The following is a 16,423-nucleotide window of genomic DNA, read 5'->3' on the forward strand; positions in this document are numbered from 1 at the left end:
GATAATCATTCTGCGCTTCCGGTTACATCTGTTGGTATTCGTCGACACAAAAACGTGCTAGGAATGTTAATATTTAGTAAATGTGTATGGTTTGTCAATATCTTAAGTTTACAGCAATATGATTATTAGTTTAGCCCTGAATTTGTTTGTACAAAATGATCGTACTGAATTTCTCTATTTTTGAGATCAATAATTCTTTTTTAACTGATTACTCAAGTGTGACGAACGCACGAATATTACACGCGTAAGGCAATTTATTTTTTATCCGTGGTGGAAAGGAAAACACCTGCTGTCCGATATCACTACAATTGTTTGATAAAACAATATTCTATGTCGCTTAGAAGGTGTAACATACGATATAGCGTACACAACCGCTTAAAATTAAGCTCAGATTTGAATATAATGCATAAGGATTAAATGCATATTAAATAGGATCGTTTTCATGATGATAATCGATTGTTTTGCACATTCTTAATACAAGAAATATTCTTTACGCACTGTACAAATACAACAATACTATTTAACACGAAGGGAGGGTGGGGAAATGCATGATAACAATAAAACATTGAATCACCATTTCATCCCCCTGCTGATTTTATTGAAATTAACATGTTTGGGAAATATTCTGCACCAGTAACAATAACGAAAAAATGCTATATGTTCTGAGGACGGATACACTTCCCCTCAGTAATAATGTTCTATTGTGTTTTGACAAATTTTGTTAAATATACCTAACAAGATCATGGAAAATACGAAACAATCTTATACAACTCACAGATAGAATGTAATAATGTTTTGTATGTTGCGGTATAGAGTTTATACTGACATCTCTTTATTTTGAGCTCTTTTTTTATATTTCTATTTTTAAATTTTGGTACAGTATTTTCAATTATTACTGTACTACTTAAATTGTTTGTCTTTCTTTTCTTTTTAATCCATTGTATTTTGCTTAAGTGATGTACGACTACGACAGCGATCGAGTCAGTCGGCGGTGTTGACTAGTTTTTATTTTGTATCTGTTTGTTTTTACTTTGTGTATCTGTTGAATGTCTATCTGTATATAGAACGCACCGTGTATGAACGGGTGCCACCGTTGTAAAGGTGTAGTTTCAATAAATTATATATTATAACATGTTTCCCTTAAATTTAGCTAACTATATTAGTATAGTCTATCATTCTATCATTGTCTATCTATCATTGTCTATCTATCATTGTCTATCATTCTTCAGGTGTGAAGTGAAATAAAGTTAGTAATAGTATCAATTTTTATATTACGTAAATATTCTTAAAATATCCAACAATACTTACCTTTCATGTAATCTTAATTTCGCCACGTAAGATTAAGAATAAGCTTGACATGTGTCTTATTTCTAATTCAAGAAACGCGCGTTCAAGAGATGTCTGTATCGTCCGTCCAAGTGACAGCAACCTCAATATTCAAGCGGATAACCAAACAGTTTATTGAGCATGTGGACAAAAGGTGGTTGACGGTTAATCAATCATGTTTTAATCATTGTTATGCAGTATGTTGTTTAAAAAAAGGCACAAAATAACAGCAATTCTGCTTACCGACCTACCTTATAAGAACTGTCAAGATTATTATTATTGCAAAGTTGTTCGCGTGCCCAACAATATTAACCGTGCACACTCTGAAACCCTGCTGGACACCACTAGAAGACCACTCGGCACTATCATGGCTCAGATCACCTGTTCTGTCTGACGGTTTCATGGGTTTAATGTTATATGATGGATATATTATAATGTTCATTCAACGTCTTTAAAAAAACGCATTACATTCGTCAATTATTCGTTGCACCCGACTCTACAGCTCACTATGTCGGTCGGTCGGTAAACACTAACTCAAATTTGCGCACACGCGACTGCAGACCTGTATATGGCCTTGTTATCTATAAAATAATGATGGAATGCTCATTGTTATTTTAAAAAACGCGTTAATATTCGTTGATTCTTTCGGAACAGCTGATGAGCAAAGACACATACAACAACTCAATTTCCAGTTTAAAGGCGCAAGATGCGACAACATTATGACAATCAAATTCGATTGCTAGTCACGCAACAGACCTACTTTTAAGAACAATAAAACGAATTGTGTCATATTAAGTCAGTGGTCCTTTTTAAAAACAAAGTTAGACGCATACACTTATTACTGACCAGACAATTACCTATTACATTCGTTGAAAACGCTCATGAAAAAATATTCAATCTAAATGCAAATAATTTAAAGTGGTGTTGAATTTGCTTCAATATGGATTAAGTTTATGTAAATGTTACACAGTAAATCAAAATAAAAAACACATATAGCTTATTAAGCATTCGTTAAAACAGGTTCTGAAGAGTTTTTAATTGATTAGGTAGTGTATTACTCGTCAATCTTTTCTGTGTCTACACTTACTGCGTCAACTGGACTTTTAGATAATTATTCAACAACTAAGATTAACGAGAATACATTTTTATTGCTGCAATTTAAATTTTTTTAAAATCGTATAGATGTGTTGTCGTACAATATTTCATGTCACAATACTGTACCGTGTATTATTTCATTAAACTCTGTCTACACTATATCGAACTAGTTTGACAAACAAGTGTGATGTGCTTAAATATGGTAGTAAAATTCCAAAATATGGTAGTGATATGACATTATCATGTCCAAACATAAAGTTTGATAGTGTAGACAAGGCTTTAGGGTATAGATATTTTCAAACAGTAAGTAATCGGTGATAATTGTGTTGTTTATTCACAAATAAATTATTCATCACAATTAGGAATATCAACATTATTAGCAGGCTCGTAGCCAGGGTGGGTTTTTATGGTTCGGGTGACCCCCCCCCCCCCCCCTTACAGCGAATCCCCTTAATCGACTGCGAACCCCCATCCCCGACATGCCCAATACCCTCACCTCATCTCTGAAAATCCTCTAAATACGTGCCCCACGGTACAAAAGGTTATTCGTAAATTGAAAAATTCGTTCGTGAATAACTCTTACACCTTCTTCCCTGTATGAGCGTACGTCGAGCGATACGTGTCTGTAAATTTATAAAAGTTACAAATGAATTGCCGATTTTCACCCGAAAAATAAATACGCATTTTTGGGCAGTGACCCAAATACTGTACTTAGTATCCGAACCCCCTTGACAGATCCTGGTTACGGCCCTGATTTGAGTTATCTACTTTATTGTTCCACGTTAATTTCATCAATGGATCTTCTGATCTATCACATACGAATGATTCTGCCACGTCTTATTCGAATCGCTGCCGCATTACATACATAATAATGACAAACACGTATTTCAATTTCCTGGCAAATAAATGTAGATATTAGTGTCAAAAGTTATATCGTGCTGTTTTCAGTATTTATTCAAAAAAAGTCTGAATGGATATATTATTTGGTTTGTCAAGATAGCGATGGAGGTGGAGAGAAAGCAAATACAGGAACTGGATTGGGTATCGAATCTCTGTGGTCAAGTAAGGAAGAGTAATTTTACTTTCCTTGCTATGTCCCGTGTGCAGAAGCAACAGGAATTGTAACTTCCAAATCGGCCCGGTTCTTCAGTGACGTCATAATTCAAGTTGTTGGGTTATATCAAGGCAATTGTCAAGTTTCATATCTCGTTTTAAACATGATAATTATATGCATTTTTTAATTTGCAACCAAAACGTGAATTCTTCTTTATACCCGGCCGTATTCCTCTTTCTCATTAAGAGCCTTGTTTCAAATGAGAATATTTTCCAAGTGAGTAAACCTCTAATATTTCCAATATGTATCGTCGCGCATCATATAAGCTTTAATGTTTATATTTACTGTACCAGGATAACCTATGCCTAATGTCATTTATTCATTCAATCATATCTTTACTTAGTCTTTTTAAAAATCTCAAACAAGAAACAACACAAAACGATGGTAATCAAGTAGACAATAAGCAAGGAATAAAATCGCTGAAGCAAATCTCACTAATAACTGACTTATCCACCTTAGATTACATAACAAAAAATTTGATAAATTAAAGAAATAAAATCAACGTTTTAGAATAATAGTAAAGTCAGCATCATTTTAGGGGATGTCATTGAATTGAATCTAGTCATTTATTAACCGAACCTGGGAGAGTTAATGTAATGTATAAATATTTTTATGTTGTCAATAATTGCATGCCTTTCCGAATAATGAGGCATTCGTAGAAACAGATTATGAATAATCGCTTTCCGTTTTGCTTATGTCTATAGAAAGTAGGCCTATGGGTTAATGGACTGTTGGTTTTCTACTCTTAATAGCTCGTATACTAGAGTAAAATATTGCGCATGCGCAGATAGTTTAAAGGTATGTTTTTGTTGAGTGCTTGCCGAAACTACAGTAGGCCTACAAAAAACTGAAATGTTCAATAACATCTTGTATTTATGAGTGTTCAGTATGCGAATCTGTATGTCTAATGATTTTGTTGAATTACCACAAAGAAATGTTTGATCAGAGATGTTATGTTGTGTAAATGGACAAACTCATTATGTTGTTTGCGTTTTTTCGGATGTACCAACATGAGAACTGTACGTGTCTTCTGCAAATAAGTTCTGTCAACATACATTTCCCGCCAAAAGCACTTAATTGTCTTATGATTCACACAGGCAACATTTCTAGTATAGTTCGCCGAACATTTGTCCATCAATGAGATGATTTACATCACCTTGTATTAGTATCCTCCACTGAGAGTGTACACTATTAAAAGCATTCAATTGCAATAATTAGCTACGATTCGATCGACAGCGCGTCACACAGGTAATTTAGATAAAGTAGCAGACGACAACATCGTCTTTCTAGTCGGCGTGCTATGCTCTACTTCAATGGTACTTTATGACAGTAAATGATGTAATATGAAATCAGTAAGTACACTAAGCTACTGAACTTTGTATTCATGAATAACTAGGGTTATTATTACATTCATCACCTTTGAAAAGAATCTATAATGGTTTTCTGGTAAAGGAGTAGGATATCTGACTTGACACTACACCAACTTAGTTATGGTATTCTTCAAAGATCCTCGATTTAAAATGATAAATTGCAACATGCAGTTTGGCAAATCCTCAATACAAGTTCAATGACTTTCCTATGCTTTATGTATTGTGCTTAGCTGACGCAACCTCTAGTATGGTCATAGTATATGGCTTTAAAAGAGATGTTCATTTTAAAATTATTAACTAAGATATTCTACCCTTACTCTCTTCACCCTCTATTCACCAGCATGTGCCTCTTTTGTTTTCATTTCTTTCATTCCAGTTCACTTAGTGTTGCCTGAAAGCTCTGCAAATTGTTCTGGCTGTTTTTACTTTTTTTTAAATTTGTTTTGATTTAGCTATTTGTTATTTTGTATTGTATAGATTTGTTTGAGATATTTTTACTTGTTAAATTTTAAAATAATTGTTTTGCCCGCCATGCAGTATAGCAGCAAAGTATATGAATCCATTAGCCGTGAGGTCAATTAAGAGGTCAATTAAAAATACCATCAATTAAATGAAATAACTCTATAACCATCAATGTACACGTCACAAACACAGAAGAGCGAAATACAATAAAGCGCTCTGAACATTAATTGCAACAAAATTAATATTTGCGCTTTAATTTCATAAATAACTCCGGAAGGTTCTTACAGAAGTAGATAATATAAACAGAAAAATCACATAACTTACAATGAAATACAAATAATTTAAAATAACAATCATTCTAATTATCTTTACGTTAAATACAAATCACTATTAAAATGTTACTGTGGATTGATTTAGGTACAAAAGGTGATCATTTAGTAGCCGTGGCTATAATTCTGATGTCACAATAATTGAAGTTCGATCGTTGCCAATTTAGTTTTCATCCGTAGGCATTTTAATGTAGACAGTGTTAGCATGTAATGGCACCATTTCTAGGTTTTTGCGCAAAGCGTTCTTTTGGAATTATTATGGCAACATCCACGTGGTTGAGGTGCTGTAGTTTTATTTTTTTTAAAGGGTCCACCGTAGAATTCGCCAAGGTGGGCATGAAGAATAACCACGGCTATTATTGATTTTATTTACAATACAACTATCAATTTACTAGTAATAAAAGGCAAATGCCATTTATATCAAAATTTAAGAAGAGCGTTCTTTAAAAGCTCACGCAGCCTTACGCAACAACAATTTATTTCCGTGTCACTAACACCAACAAACAGCCAACCGGTTTGTCCAACCATGGTCCAACAGAAAGCATAATATTTAATTTAAAATAAGTCTATATATATTGGCTAAGAGATTACGCAATCAGACGGTTCGCCATTGTGTTTCATCTTTGGTTTACTGCTTCTCCGAATCAGACTACGACTTCGTGTCATATCCTTGTCGGAAACTCTAAATTTGCCATCCTTATGTCTCGACTTGTATCCGTACTCACTCATCCTTCTCTTGAGCACTGGACTTAACTCTCTTGCGGCTGGGATCTTTGCAAGCTCTAGAAGCTTTTGAAAGATGTCTAGAATGCTTTGGTTCTCCTTTGCAGACACTTCTAAATGTGCACAATGCCAGTTCTCATTGATAGTTATATCGTTGACTTCTCCTTCGCCGACTCGACGACCAATCGATATATCTAGCTTATTGCCAACTACAACTACAGGTATCTGATCATAGTTAGATCGCTGCTCTCGAATCTGTTCGTAAATCTTACGAACTTCTTCAAACGATTGACGGTCATCTATAGCGTACACAAGCAGAAAGGCATGCGCAGTTGATATAGACAATCTTCTCATTGCAGGGAATGCCATTGCTCCAGACGTGTCCAGAATATCAACCTTGATATTATGTCCATTTACAGTATATTCTCTACAATGTAAATCCTCAACAGTTTCTTTATATTTTGTTTCAAACTTATTTTGTAGAAATTGCGATATGATAGAACTTTTTCCAACTCTGCCAGCTCCAAGAACAACAACTCGGTACCGCTCATCCGAATCAGACATGTTACTTAATAGTATTTCACGTAATGGAATTCCAGCAAAAATGAAAATGTACTGTAGTAAAACTGATGACGCAATTATAAATAAATTTGATTATTCGAAATTTATTTATTAAATGTATTCTCACTAGCTACCAATTATAACCTCTATTGTATTTTTATCCAATCGGTATCATTGTTATTCAACAAATATGTGTTCCATTTGTCTGCTAAGCTTCATGTGCAATCTCTTCATAGCTGAAAGACAGATCACGATTTAAGACTATTCCGTTGCTTACTATGTCGTCATGGTGATAACAACCCTACGAGAAAAACATAAAAGATTTTAAAACACTTATTCAACGTTAATTATTAGTTGACCAGCAAACAGTAATTATTTTAATCTGATCGCGCTCAGATTAATTACAAGAATTTTTAAAATCAAATTTATAACATGAGAACGCCATTGTTGTAATTTTTGGTTGCTAGCAATCAATTCATTTCCTGCAATAAACAAAATATGATGATTAAATTTCATTATTAAAAAATTCACTTCCGTTTCAAAGAATATATTACCAAAGTATTCAAACCTAACACCAATCATTTCAGTAGTGTTAACATAATAACAAACGTTATTATTCAAATTTATTTACGCCCGCAGTCATCGAGTACGATTACTGATGCTGTGTTACATCATAGCCAATCAAAAATTAAAAACAATGACAGCACTAATGACGAATATGGAAAATGCTTTTAGTAGGAATCGTCCGGGTACTTGTTAGAGTGACATCATGTTGTATATTTTAAAATGTAAATTAGAAACTGTTCATAATTAATGATTGTTATCTCCAAGGCTGTTCAACCCGACCAAAAGCAGCTGCCCTTTAGAAATTCCATTTAAAATCATAAGCATGACAAAATAGATCCAGCTAGCTAATTTCAAAGTTACTCGAGCGAGTTTAAGGCCTGTAATGCTCCAGAAACTGTGGCCATTTGCCTAGCATTAAACATAATACCGTTTTTTTTTATTATGAAGGAGGTTGTATTTTGATAATGCATTTTATTTTATTGAAGGCCGTGTAATGATGTTGGATTGCATCGATATGTAAAGAAACAATTCTTAAGTTAATGGCTGCTTTAAGTTCCCCTTTAAGCAAAAGTAAAATGTTATCGTGAAAAGAAGATGAGAGACGAAATTGACGCTTCCAGCTAACGTTGCTTCTTAGTATGATCAATTTTGATGTTTTTGACTTTCAATGGCTAAAAATATTAGATACATTCTAGGAAGCATTGTAATTCTTTTTCTACAAATTTGGCTTAAAGCATGATTAGTTTTGGTACTAGGGAGATTGGTCAGGCTCCCATGGAGTGTGAAGCAACGCAGTCACACATGTAGTACTAAATAATCCTGAAAATTGCAGAAAATATTGAATTTTGAAAGAAAAAAAACCAACACGACGGCACTATTAGGCTAGTCCAGTACTACTTTCTGTTTCTCTCAATCAATTTGTGTCGTTATACTGTTTAGGCCTGATTTGAAGCAACAATTTAATGTTTCATAAATGAATAACTCTTAATGTGCACACGAAATTTTTATTTATCAACTTACTGTTTGTCAATTAGGTATAACATAACTTAGCGGTGATGAACTCAGATTTTACGAGTATGTAACACCTTCTGTTCATCAAACGAAACGACTATTCTGAAGAAAAGAGCCAGTTGACACCATAAAGATTCTTATTTCTTTCTGCTAACACGCACGTAAATCTCTTTGGAACAATAAATTAATTCTCTCTATTCGATAAGAAAGTATACATCACTGAATTGAATGAAACATCACCCTTCTATTCAGAATATAAATTTTGCAAGTTCCCCGGTGTTTGTATCCATCCAGATTTATCCAGGGACAGTCTTACTTGTACCTGGCTGCTGTAGTCGCCAGTTTATCCAGGGGCGTATTAATCAATGTCTTAAGCTTTAATAGAATGCTAGGTAGAATTCCAAATTGCAATCGATGGATTAAGATATGAAATTATGTCTAAAGTTATATTTCTTCTAAAAGTAACGTTTTTAAATCATTTTTTATCACCAAATAAATAAGATGAAATTCTTTGAACATTAAAAAAAGATAAAATGATTCCTTGGTTACTGATAAACGAAAATTCAATTTCAAAGGAATTGAATGTAACTAATATTGAACGCTATAACTTCAACTTTAACTGAATAAAACCTATATATCAAGAAAAATTATGTTACTGTGGATTCGACTTAAAAGTTTGAAATGTATGTCGGCTTCAGATAATCGCATGATTGGTAATTACCGCGCGGTACTTTTTTATAACACGCATTACATCAATCAATTTATTCGTAAATTTTGCCTCAACAGTTCACTAATCTTCACAATAAAATAGTTTTTGCCATTCGACTATAATAAAATACATTAATAATGTAAAACATGCTGGAAGTCATGCGCGACAGACAGTGGGGATTAGAATACGATAACATTTCATGTCTCTAATGTCAAATTGTCCAAAAAAAGAACTAGTGTGTAACGAAATTATCCGAACATGCAATGGAATAGTTCATTGCAGTCCTCTAGCGGGGACCAGTCAGGTCCACCCCTCTACCCCCTACATTATAATATTATATATAATCATCGTATTTTAGTATGACGATAAAAACAGATTTAGTGAAAATTATTATAATTTTTTTCCCGTTTCATTTTCGGTGCTAATTATATTTTACGTGTCTAATAAAGCGTAATTTATATGCTCTCGTAAATACACACTATTGATTTGGAGATATTGTGTTCGTCTTTTTATGTATTCCTGAAAATAGAAAATACCAAGAGTTATATCAACTCTTTCTTCTTCATAAGTAAATATGTTTCTGTTGTTTAGCTTGTCATAATAACACTAACTATTCATTTTGAAACATTACTATAAATATAAAGGAATAAATGTTAATAGATATCCAAAATATAATATGTGAATTGCATAAAACTCTGTATGGTATAATCTTTAACCTACAATGCACTTTTACGTTACGCGTGTCGCGCGCGCGCCGCTACGTGTAAATACGTACACCATATATAATTTTTGAACGCTTCCGTTTATCATCCGTTTTTGTATTCATATCAGCTGTTTCTTCAGCATAACGCAATACGATTCTTTTAAGTGAGCCACTTAAATCTAAATTTTACCTCATTAAATTTGTAATTAATTTACTAATTGCACTTTACTATTATGCTTTTCCATTTCCAAATCGTGACAAAAGTGATACAAACATAGTTGTGGCGGCAACATACATGATGCTCACCACACACGCAAAAGACAAATTTACTAGCGCTACACGTTCCAACAATACCAGCCATGTAATGAAACGTGCCGGTGCTGCATTGTCAACGATTTGCAAACTCGTCTATTTTCTTCTTCAGTACAAATTAAATCGACATTAGCACCAGGTTGGGCATTCTTAACTTCGTTAGCCTGTATATAGTTTCTTTGCTGATTTTTTTTTACAGTGAGGTCGTCGTTAATTTTGCGTAATTTCCTTTCACGTCCTTTTGAAAGGTTTCGTAATTTAGCATTGGACATGACAATAACTTAACTTAACCACTCAGCCGGATGGTTCTTAATTTTCTAAGTTACGTGACAAACGCTAATCTACACGTTGTGTGCGAGTTGAAGCACTACACAATGTTTTCCGTTTCTATAACAACGTTGATAATGTGTTAAATCGATAAAACCAGGTTATGGGGGACAATTGTTCTTTCAAAGCTGAGATTTGGTTATTATACTATCGATCCGGTCAGGTGACCTATAACAGCAACATAGCCTACCTACCTGTGGGTGAAGTGAACATGCAGTAAATTCAGTTGACCTCAGAAAAGCTGGATAAAGATAAAAAACTATCTAATTATCACATTTTGATTTGACGTTTATTTAATTAATGTTGATTCTCTTTTATCTCAAAATAATTAAAATTACATTAAAGAGCGCCTCATAGAGTTTACATCGCGCCCTCTATCACAAGCTTTTGTTCAGACAAATGATGTTTATTACAACTTAATTCAGAACCACTTTATATTTAATACATCATCTTTTATTTATAGTTATTCTTTGAAAATATGGAAAGTTGAATTTTGCAATTTCCCATTTCTGAATGCAATTATGCGATAGTAATTTTAAATATACACAGATTCGTCTTGATGACTCGCGTAATAATTCCATTAAAACATAATTTAACATCTAACAACATGCCAGTTGAGTATTTTAGTAAAGATAAATGATTTAAAATTGGCATTGATTGTCCATTAGATTCTCTATTTAATATCATAAGATTTACGACGGGGGAGGTTAAACTGTCATTTAGTATTAATTTCTACGCCTAACCGACAGTGTACAGTATATAGGAAAATAAATTAGAGGCACGCAGAATATGAATAATTATGCCATGTGATTATTATATGAACTAAATGCTGAAAACATCAATGCTGTAGGTATCATGTGACTTTATATTTATTTATTTATTCTTATTTATTTCAATTTGATTAGAATAGAATACAAAATAGCAAAAAAAAAAAGAAATCGTGAGTTTTGCTGGGAAATATGACAGGGTATGACAGGGCATGACAGGGTATTACTAAAAAAAGACTTAATGCCAGATGTAGGCCTAGTAGTTTTTATTGGTCTACGGTATGTTGCCATTGTTTCTATTAACTTCACACAGTTTTAGCCTTTAATATATTATGTATTAATAATATTCCTACTTAGGGGCATTTCCACCGCCAACAAGAAAGCTTAACACTGATTAAGTAATATTTAATTATTATAACGTGTCTTTTTGTGATATAAATTATTTAAGTCGTGTAGTAAGTAAGTGTATACTTATTTTCGATAGGCATTTAAACATTGGTGGTCCGCTGACAACGATTGCATTAAATCATCTTATCGTTCCGAGTGGAATATCATAAAATATGGGGTTTTTTTTCAAAATAGCAGATTCAAACTTCAATCTTAAAAAAGTGATTCACCTTGAACAATAAAAGAACCGTTGAAAAAATAAGCATAGTCTGTCTCGTTTAGCTGTCTACAATTAATAATAGAAGCATATATAATTCAAACATCCATATAAACGATTACGAACAACAAAGAGCATCTAAAAGCGAAGGGGAAAAGAGAGAGAAATATAAATCGTCAAGACAATCTCTGAACGCACACTATAAGATACAGAAAAGTTGCATAGTCAAGTAAAATAAAATTATCAATCAACAAAATACTCAAGTAATCAGATTACTTATAATCTAGCTTGCAGAAGAACAACTTCCGTAAGTAGTCAGAATTGGTCGTATAATATATAACGCCGCTAAGAGTTCGGCAAAAAGTGCCTGGAGTACTCAGAATATTAGGTAATCCTGTGAAGCGTGGTATATATTATAACTGATCACCTTTAGCTAACAAACGTTGATTAATACCGTAATTAACCAGGGGTTTGCGATCAAAAGGGGTCTCTATAGTTAATTCTCCCTGCGGGCACTCTCTATCATGTCAGTTGCAGTGGAATACGCAACGTAAACTGTATACTTATAGCAAATTAATTGCACGTTCACTATAAATATATATCGTGTGAAACTAGCAACCTATATACATTTGATTCTGAATTTATACAGATCGTTAATAATATTACTATTAATATAAATGATAATTAATTAAATGAATGAATTTAAGTGGTTATTACTCCTAATTATATTGATGGTTAATAATGCATACCACCATTTTCGTATCACCAGGTTCTCGTACAGTAACGTCTAGCGACAATAAACATCCCCATTAATTATAGTTTGTTGTCTCCTGACTAACCTCACTCACATGGGTTTGCCCCTGAAACTATGCCTATGTTTGTTTGGACAAAGCCTGTTACCGTCTTTTGACACGAAGTTTTTGGTGTCTTTTTAGACATAAAACCGTACCAGAATCGAATCAAGTTACATCATGTAAAAGCGTCATTACATAGGACTGAGAATAAAGTAAATTGCATTAGAAAAAAATAATTCAATGAGTTGTGTGTAAACAAGAGGCAAACTGATCCATTAGTGAAATCTCTGGTGATGCTTTTTAATTAAATTACATGCTGTAAAATCTCAGCTCTAAAATAATGATTTTAATAGCTTCATGTTCTACCGATTTGTTTACAAAAATATCGTAAGAGGGTTCATGCCAATTAACGTTTTTAGGTCAAAATTAAATCATAGCTCTGTCTTATATTGTGTACTGTATCCTTCGTCGAAAACATACAGTGAGGAAGCCATGAGCATCAAATCGAATCCCTACAATGCACACAGTAAGAATATACTATACGATTTTAATGGTGTAGAAGAAAACATACATTGAAATAAATAAAAACCAGAAAACCTTTTTGAATATCAGAGATAAAATACTTGCTTCGTTTCATAACTGACTCGCTTCTTTAATTACCTTGACTAAGTTTAAATGTTGTCAATAACGTTTTGATAACGAATGCATACACTTCATAAAACCTCGTATAAGAAACAGCAGAAGGATATACGATCGTTTATTATCTCACAATCTTGCAATTAGTTTAAAATGTTCGCCGTTGAAAGAGCGTGACGTTTGATGTATTATATGGCATTTCATGTACCGATGGACGGCTTATACAAAGGCCTACGGTGTATTCGCACAAAGGGAGGATGAAAGGAAAAACATTCTATAAGTAGGCCTAATAGAACGCATTGAATACACTCTTATAGTTTGTGAAATTATCTAGAGATCTACAAGGTGAATGGGAAACATAAGAAATGTACAAAATACAAAAAGAAGCAATAACAATAGTTTCATTTTCAAAGAATGAAATGTCTATAATGATATACAACTATCATAATGAAGATTCTGATTAAGTTTAGTAATGAAGAAATAATTGAAATAAACGTGAGTGAATCTCACAAAAAAAGTATAAACGCACTATATTATCTCTTCTCTAGTGCAACAGAGGAAAATGGAAAAGTCAAACCATTGGCTTACTAGATAATTCTGTAGTAGACAAATGTTCTTTTAAATATAAATATAAAGAAGAGCAAGAATTCTTTTTGTAGCAATGAAAAGCTAAAAATCTTTTTAAGGAATTGGAAACCGATTATGTAGACCAAGAAATTGCTCGGTTAGCTTCAACTACTACTATTATAATGAATACTGACTGCAGACCGAATGTAATTTAAGACAAATAAAAGATCCCTTCAGGGAAAAAATAATATATTGAAGAATTTTGAAATTCGATATTAAGAACGATCTTTTTTTATCGAAAAAAAAAGTATATTTATCTATTTAATTGATGCTTTCATTTAAGCTTATTTCTGACTATATGTTTACTTTACTATCGAATCATGTTAAGATAGGCCTTTTAACCATGTTGCCCTTTTCCATTCTCTTTTATCATTTATGAGGCTTTCAAAGCACTCACAGTTTAATAATTCAACGTACTGTAATTGTTTAATTGTAATCATCTTTAATTTCTGTAATGGTTTTTTTCTTTTTTTTCCAAAAATCTTAAATCAATTTGTGCAATTTATTTACATATTTTTTAAATGGAAACAAACGTATTTAGCTGGCAGGTGTACCGTATATTTTTATACGTTAATATAAAATAAACAAATATTGATTACCAATATTAATATTTACTAAGAGTTTTTTCTAAGTTTGAATTTAATTAGCCAATTATTTTACTATTGACTATATCTGAGAGAGTTTTGACTATCATGATTTAAGAATTATTCTCCAGAGTGGTAACATCAAAACGTCTTTTGTGTCTTTTTTTTTTTTATTTAGCAAATGTTTCGTTCTGATCATGGAGAAATATGTTCTAATTGATTTGTTTGTAAATATTGTTTAGAAATTAGTCGAACTTATTTCTCCATGGAATAACATACGGTACAAAATATTTCCTTTCTATTCCGTATACTCCATACAGACATGTTCTGTTTGTATCTCAGTTGATTTTAGCACGACCACTCTCAGTCGTTTCCTAAAAGATTCGTTAAGTTGGATTTGCAACTAATCTGTAACAGTTTAGTAAGTCTGTGTTTTGGTATTTAACGCTAGCTTGTAATTCCAATTATTTATGCTACGCAAATCTCTCAAATCTGCAAGTATATCAATACCAATAGTAATCTTAAACTTGCATAAAATACTATACAATAATATAACAGTCATTCTACTCTGGCAACCATATTTGTTTAGAGATGATACAATTTGAAGGCAACATAACAAGTAATTTCAGGATATGAAAATATTTAATGGGTAATTCAAATGTTCTAGTATCAATTACTACGGTAGCTGTTTATTGAGTCACTGAGTCTGGTACCTTATGTTCGGTTGCAATTATGTTATACAAATCAACCATTTGCACTAAAATAAAAGAAAACGTTTTTGATAGGACCGTTCTTTCATTATATGTATACAAAATTTCAAAAGACCACAATTCGTAAAATACGAAATCGGTTACAAACCAAACAATACTGATTGTGTGAATGTCGAACAAATAATAGATATATTACAGTAAAACAAACATTTTACATATTTTGGATGCAGGCCTACGAAGCATGGTACGGCTAATGAAAACACTACACGTAATTGTTTCAAAAGATAGATTTACATTGATGTATTCATACTTACCGTGTTTCGGCTCTTAACTGTAATTCCAATGTATTCCGTCAAATAATACGCCAACCGAATTTCGAATACACACAAGTATAAAAACAGAAAACGCGTAAATCCTAATACAATGTATTATAAAACACCATCTGTCGCAAAGATAGACAGTGAAGGCGGATCAATGCATTGTACATACAGGTATTATGAAATAATAATAATACTTTTTTTATGGATTCATATCTGTTGATAGTGCGCGCTGTGCAATAACAACAGGCTATAAACTGTATAACTGCTATCTTTGATATTATAGAGCAACTATTTGCTCTATGATACTAAACGCGATGCGTTGGATGTTATAACCAATACGGTAATAAGCAGACGTTAAAGTAGATGGCGCGAAACTGCAATAGATCGAATAAACTAATATGTATCACTAAAACACAATACTGATGCAATGTACAGACAGCATTGCTAATAGAATTGATCAATGGTAGATAGCCGATTCATATCAATATTAGTGTATATTGCTGTGCAAGTTTATTTCAATTTTAAATAAATAAAGACCGCGAAAATGTCTTTAACAAATAAAGACAAACGTATTTTTTGATTGTACAAAGTTAAACTAGGGGGCGATATTGCAGTTTGATTCATTGTCATGTTTAAATATTAAAGTTTTGCTTTAAAGGCTAGGCGCGGGCAAGAAATTCCAATTCCATACATTCCAATAATTATCGATCTATAGTTTCCCCTATGTTTCATAACTTTTGGGATTTTATTTGTGTTACACGGGCTTGTTGAA

General features: G+C 32.7%; 1 protein-coding gene across 1 annotated transcript; it reads right to left on the reverse strand.

Moving 5' to 3' along the window:
• Positions 1-5,575: 5,575 nt before the first annotated feature.
• LOC140046988 (GTP-binding protein Di-Ras2-like) lies at positions 5,576-15,940 on the reverse strand. Its single transcript, XM_072091784.1, has 2 exons — positions 15,646-15,940; positions 5,576-7,281 (listed from the first exon to the last, which is right to left on the reverse strand). Exon 2 carries the CDS (start codon positions 6,981-6,983, stop codon positions 6,276-6,278), a length of 708 nt encoding a protein of 235 aa, XP_071947885.1. The 5' UTR covers positions 6,984-7,281; positions 15,646-15,940; the 3' UTR covers positions 5,576-6,275.
• Positions 15,941-16,423: the final 483 nt, after the last annotated feature.

Source organism: Antedon mediterranea, chromosome 1, assembly GCF_964355755.1.
Source record: "Antedon mediterranea chromosome 1, ecAntMedi1.1, whole genome shotgun sequence".
NCBI classification, from domain to species: Eukaryota; Metazoa; Echinodermata; class Crinoidea; order Comatulida; family Antedonidae; genus Antedon; species Antedon mediterranea.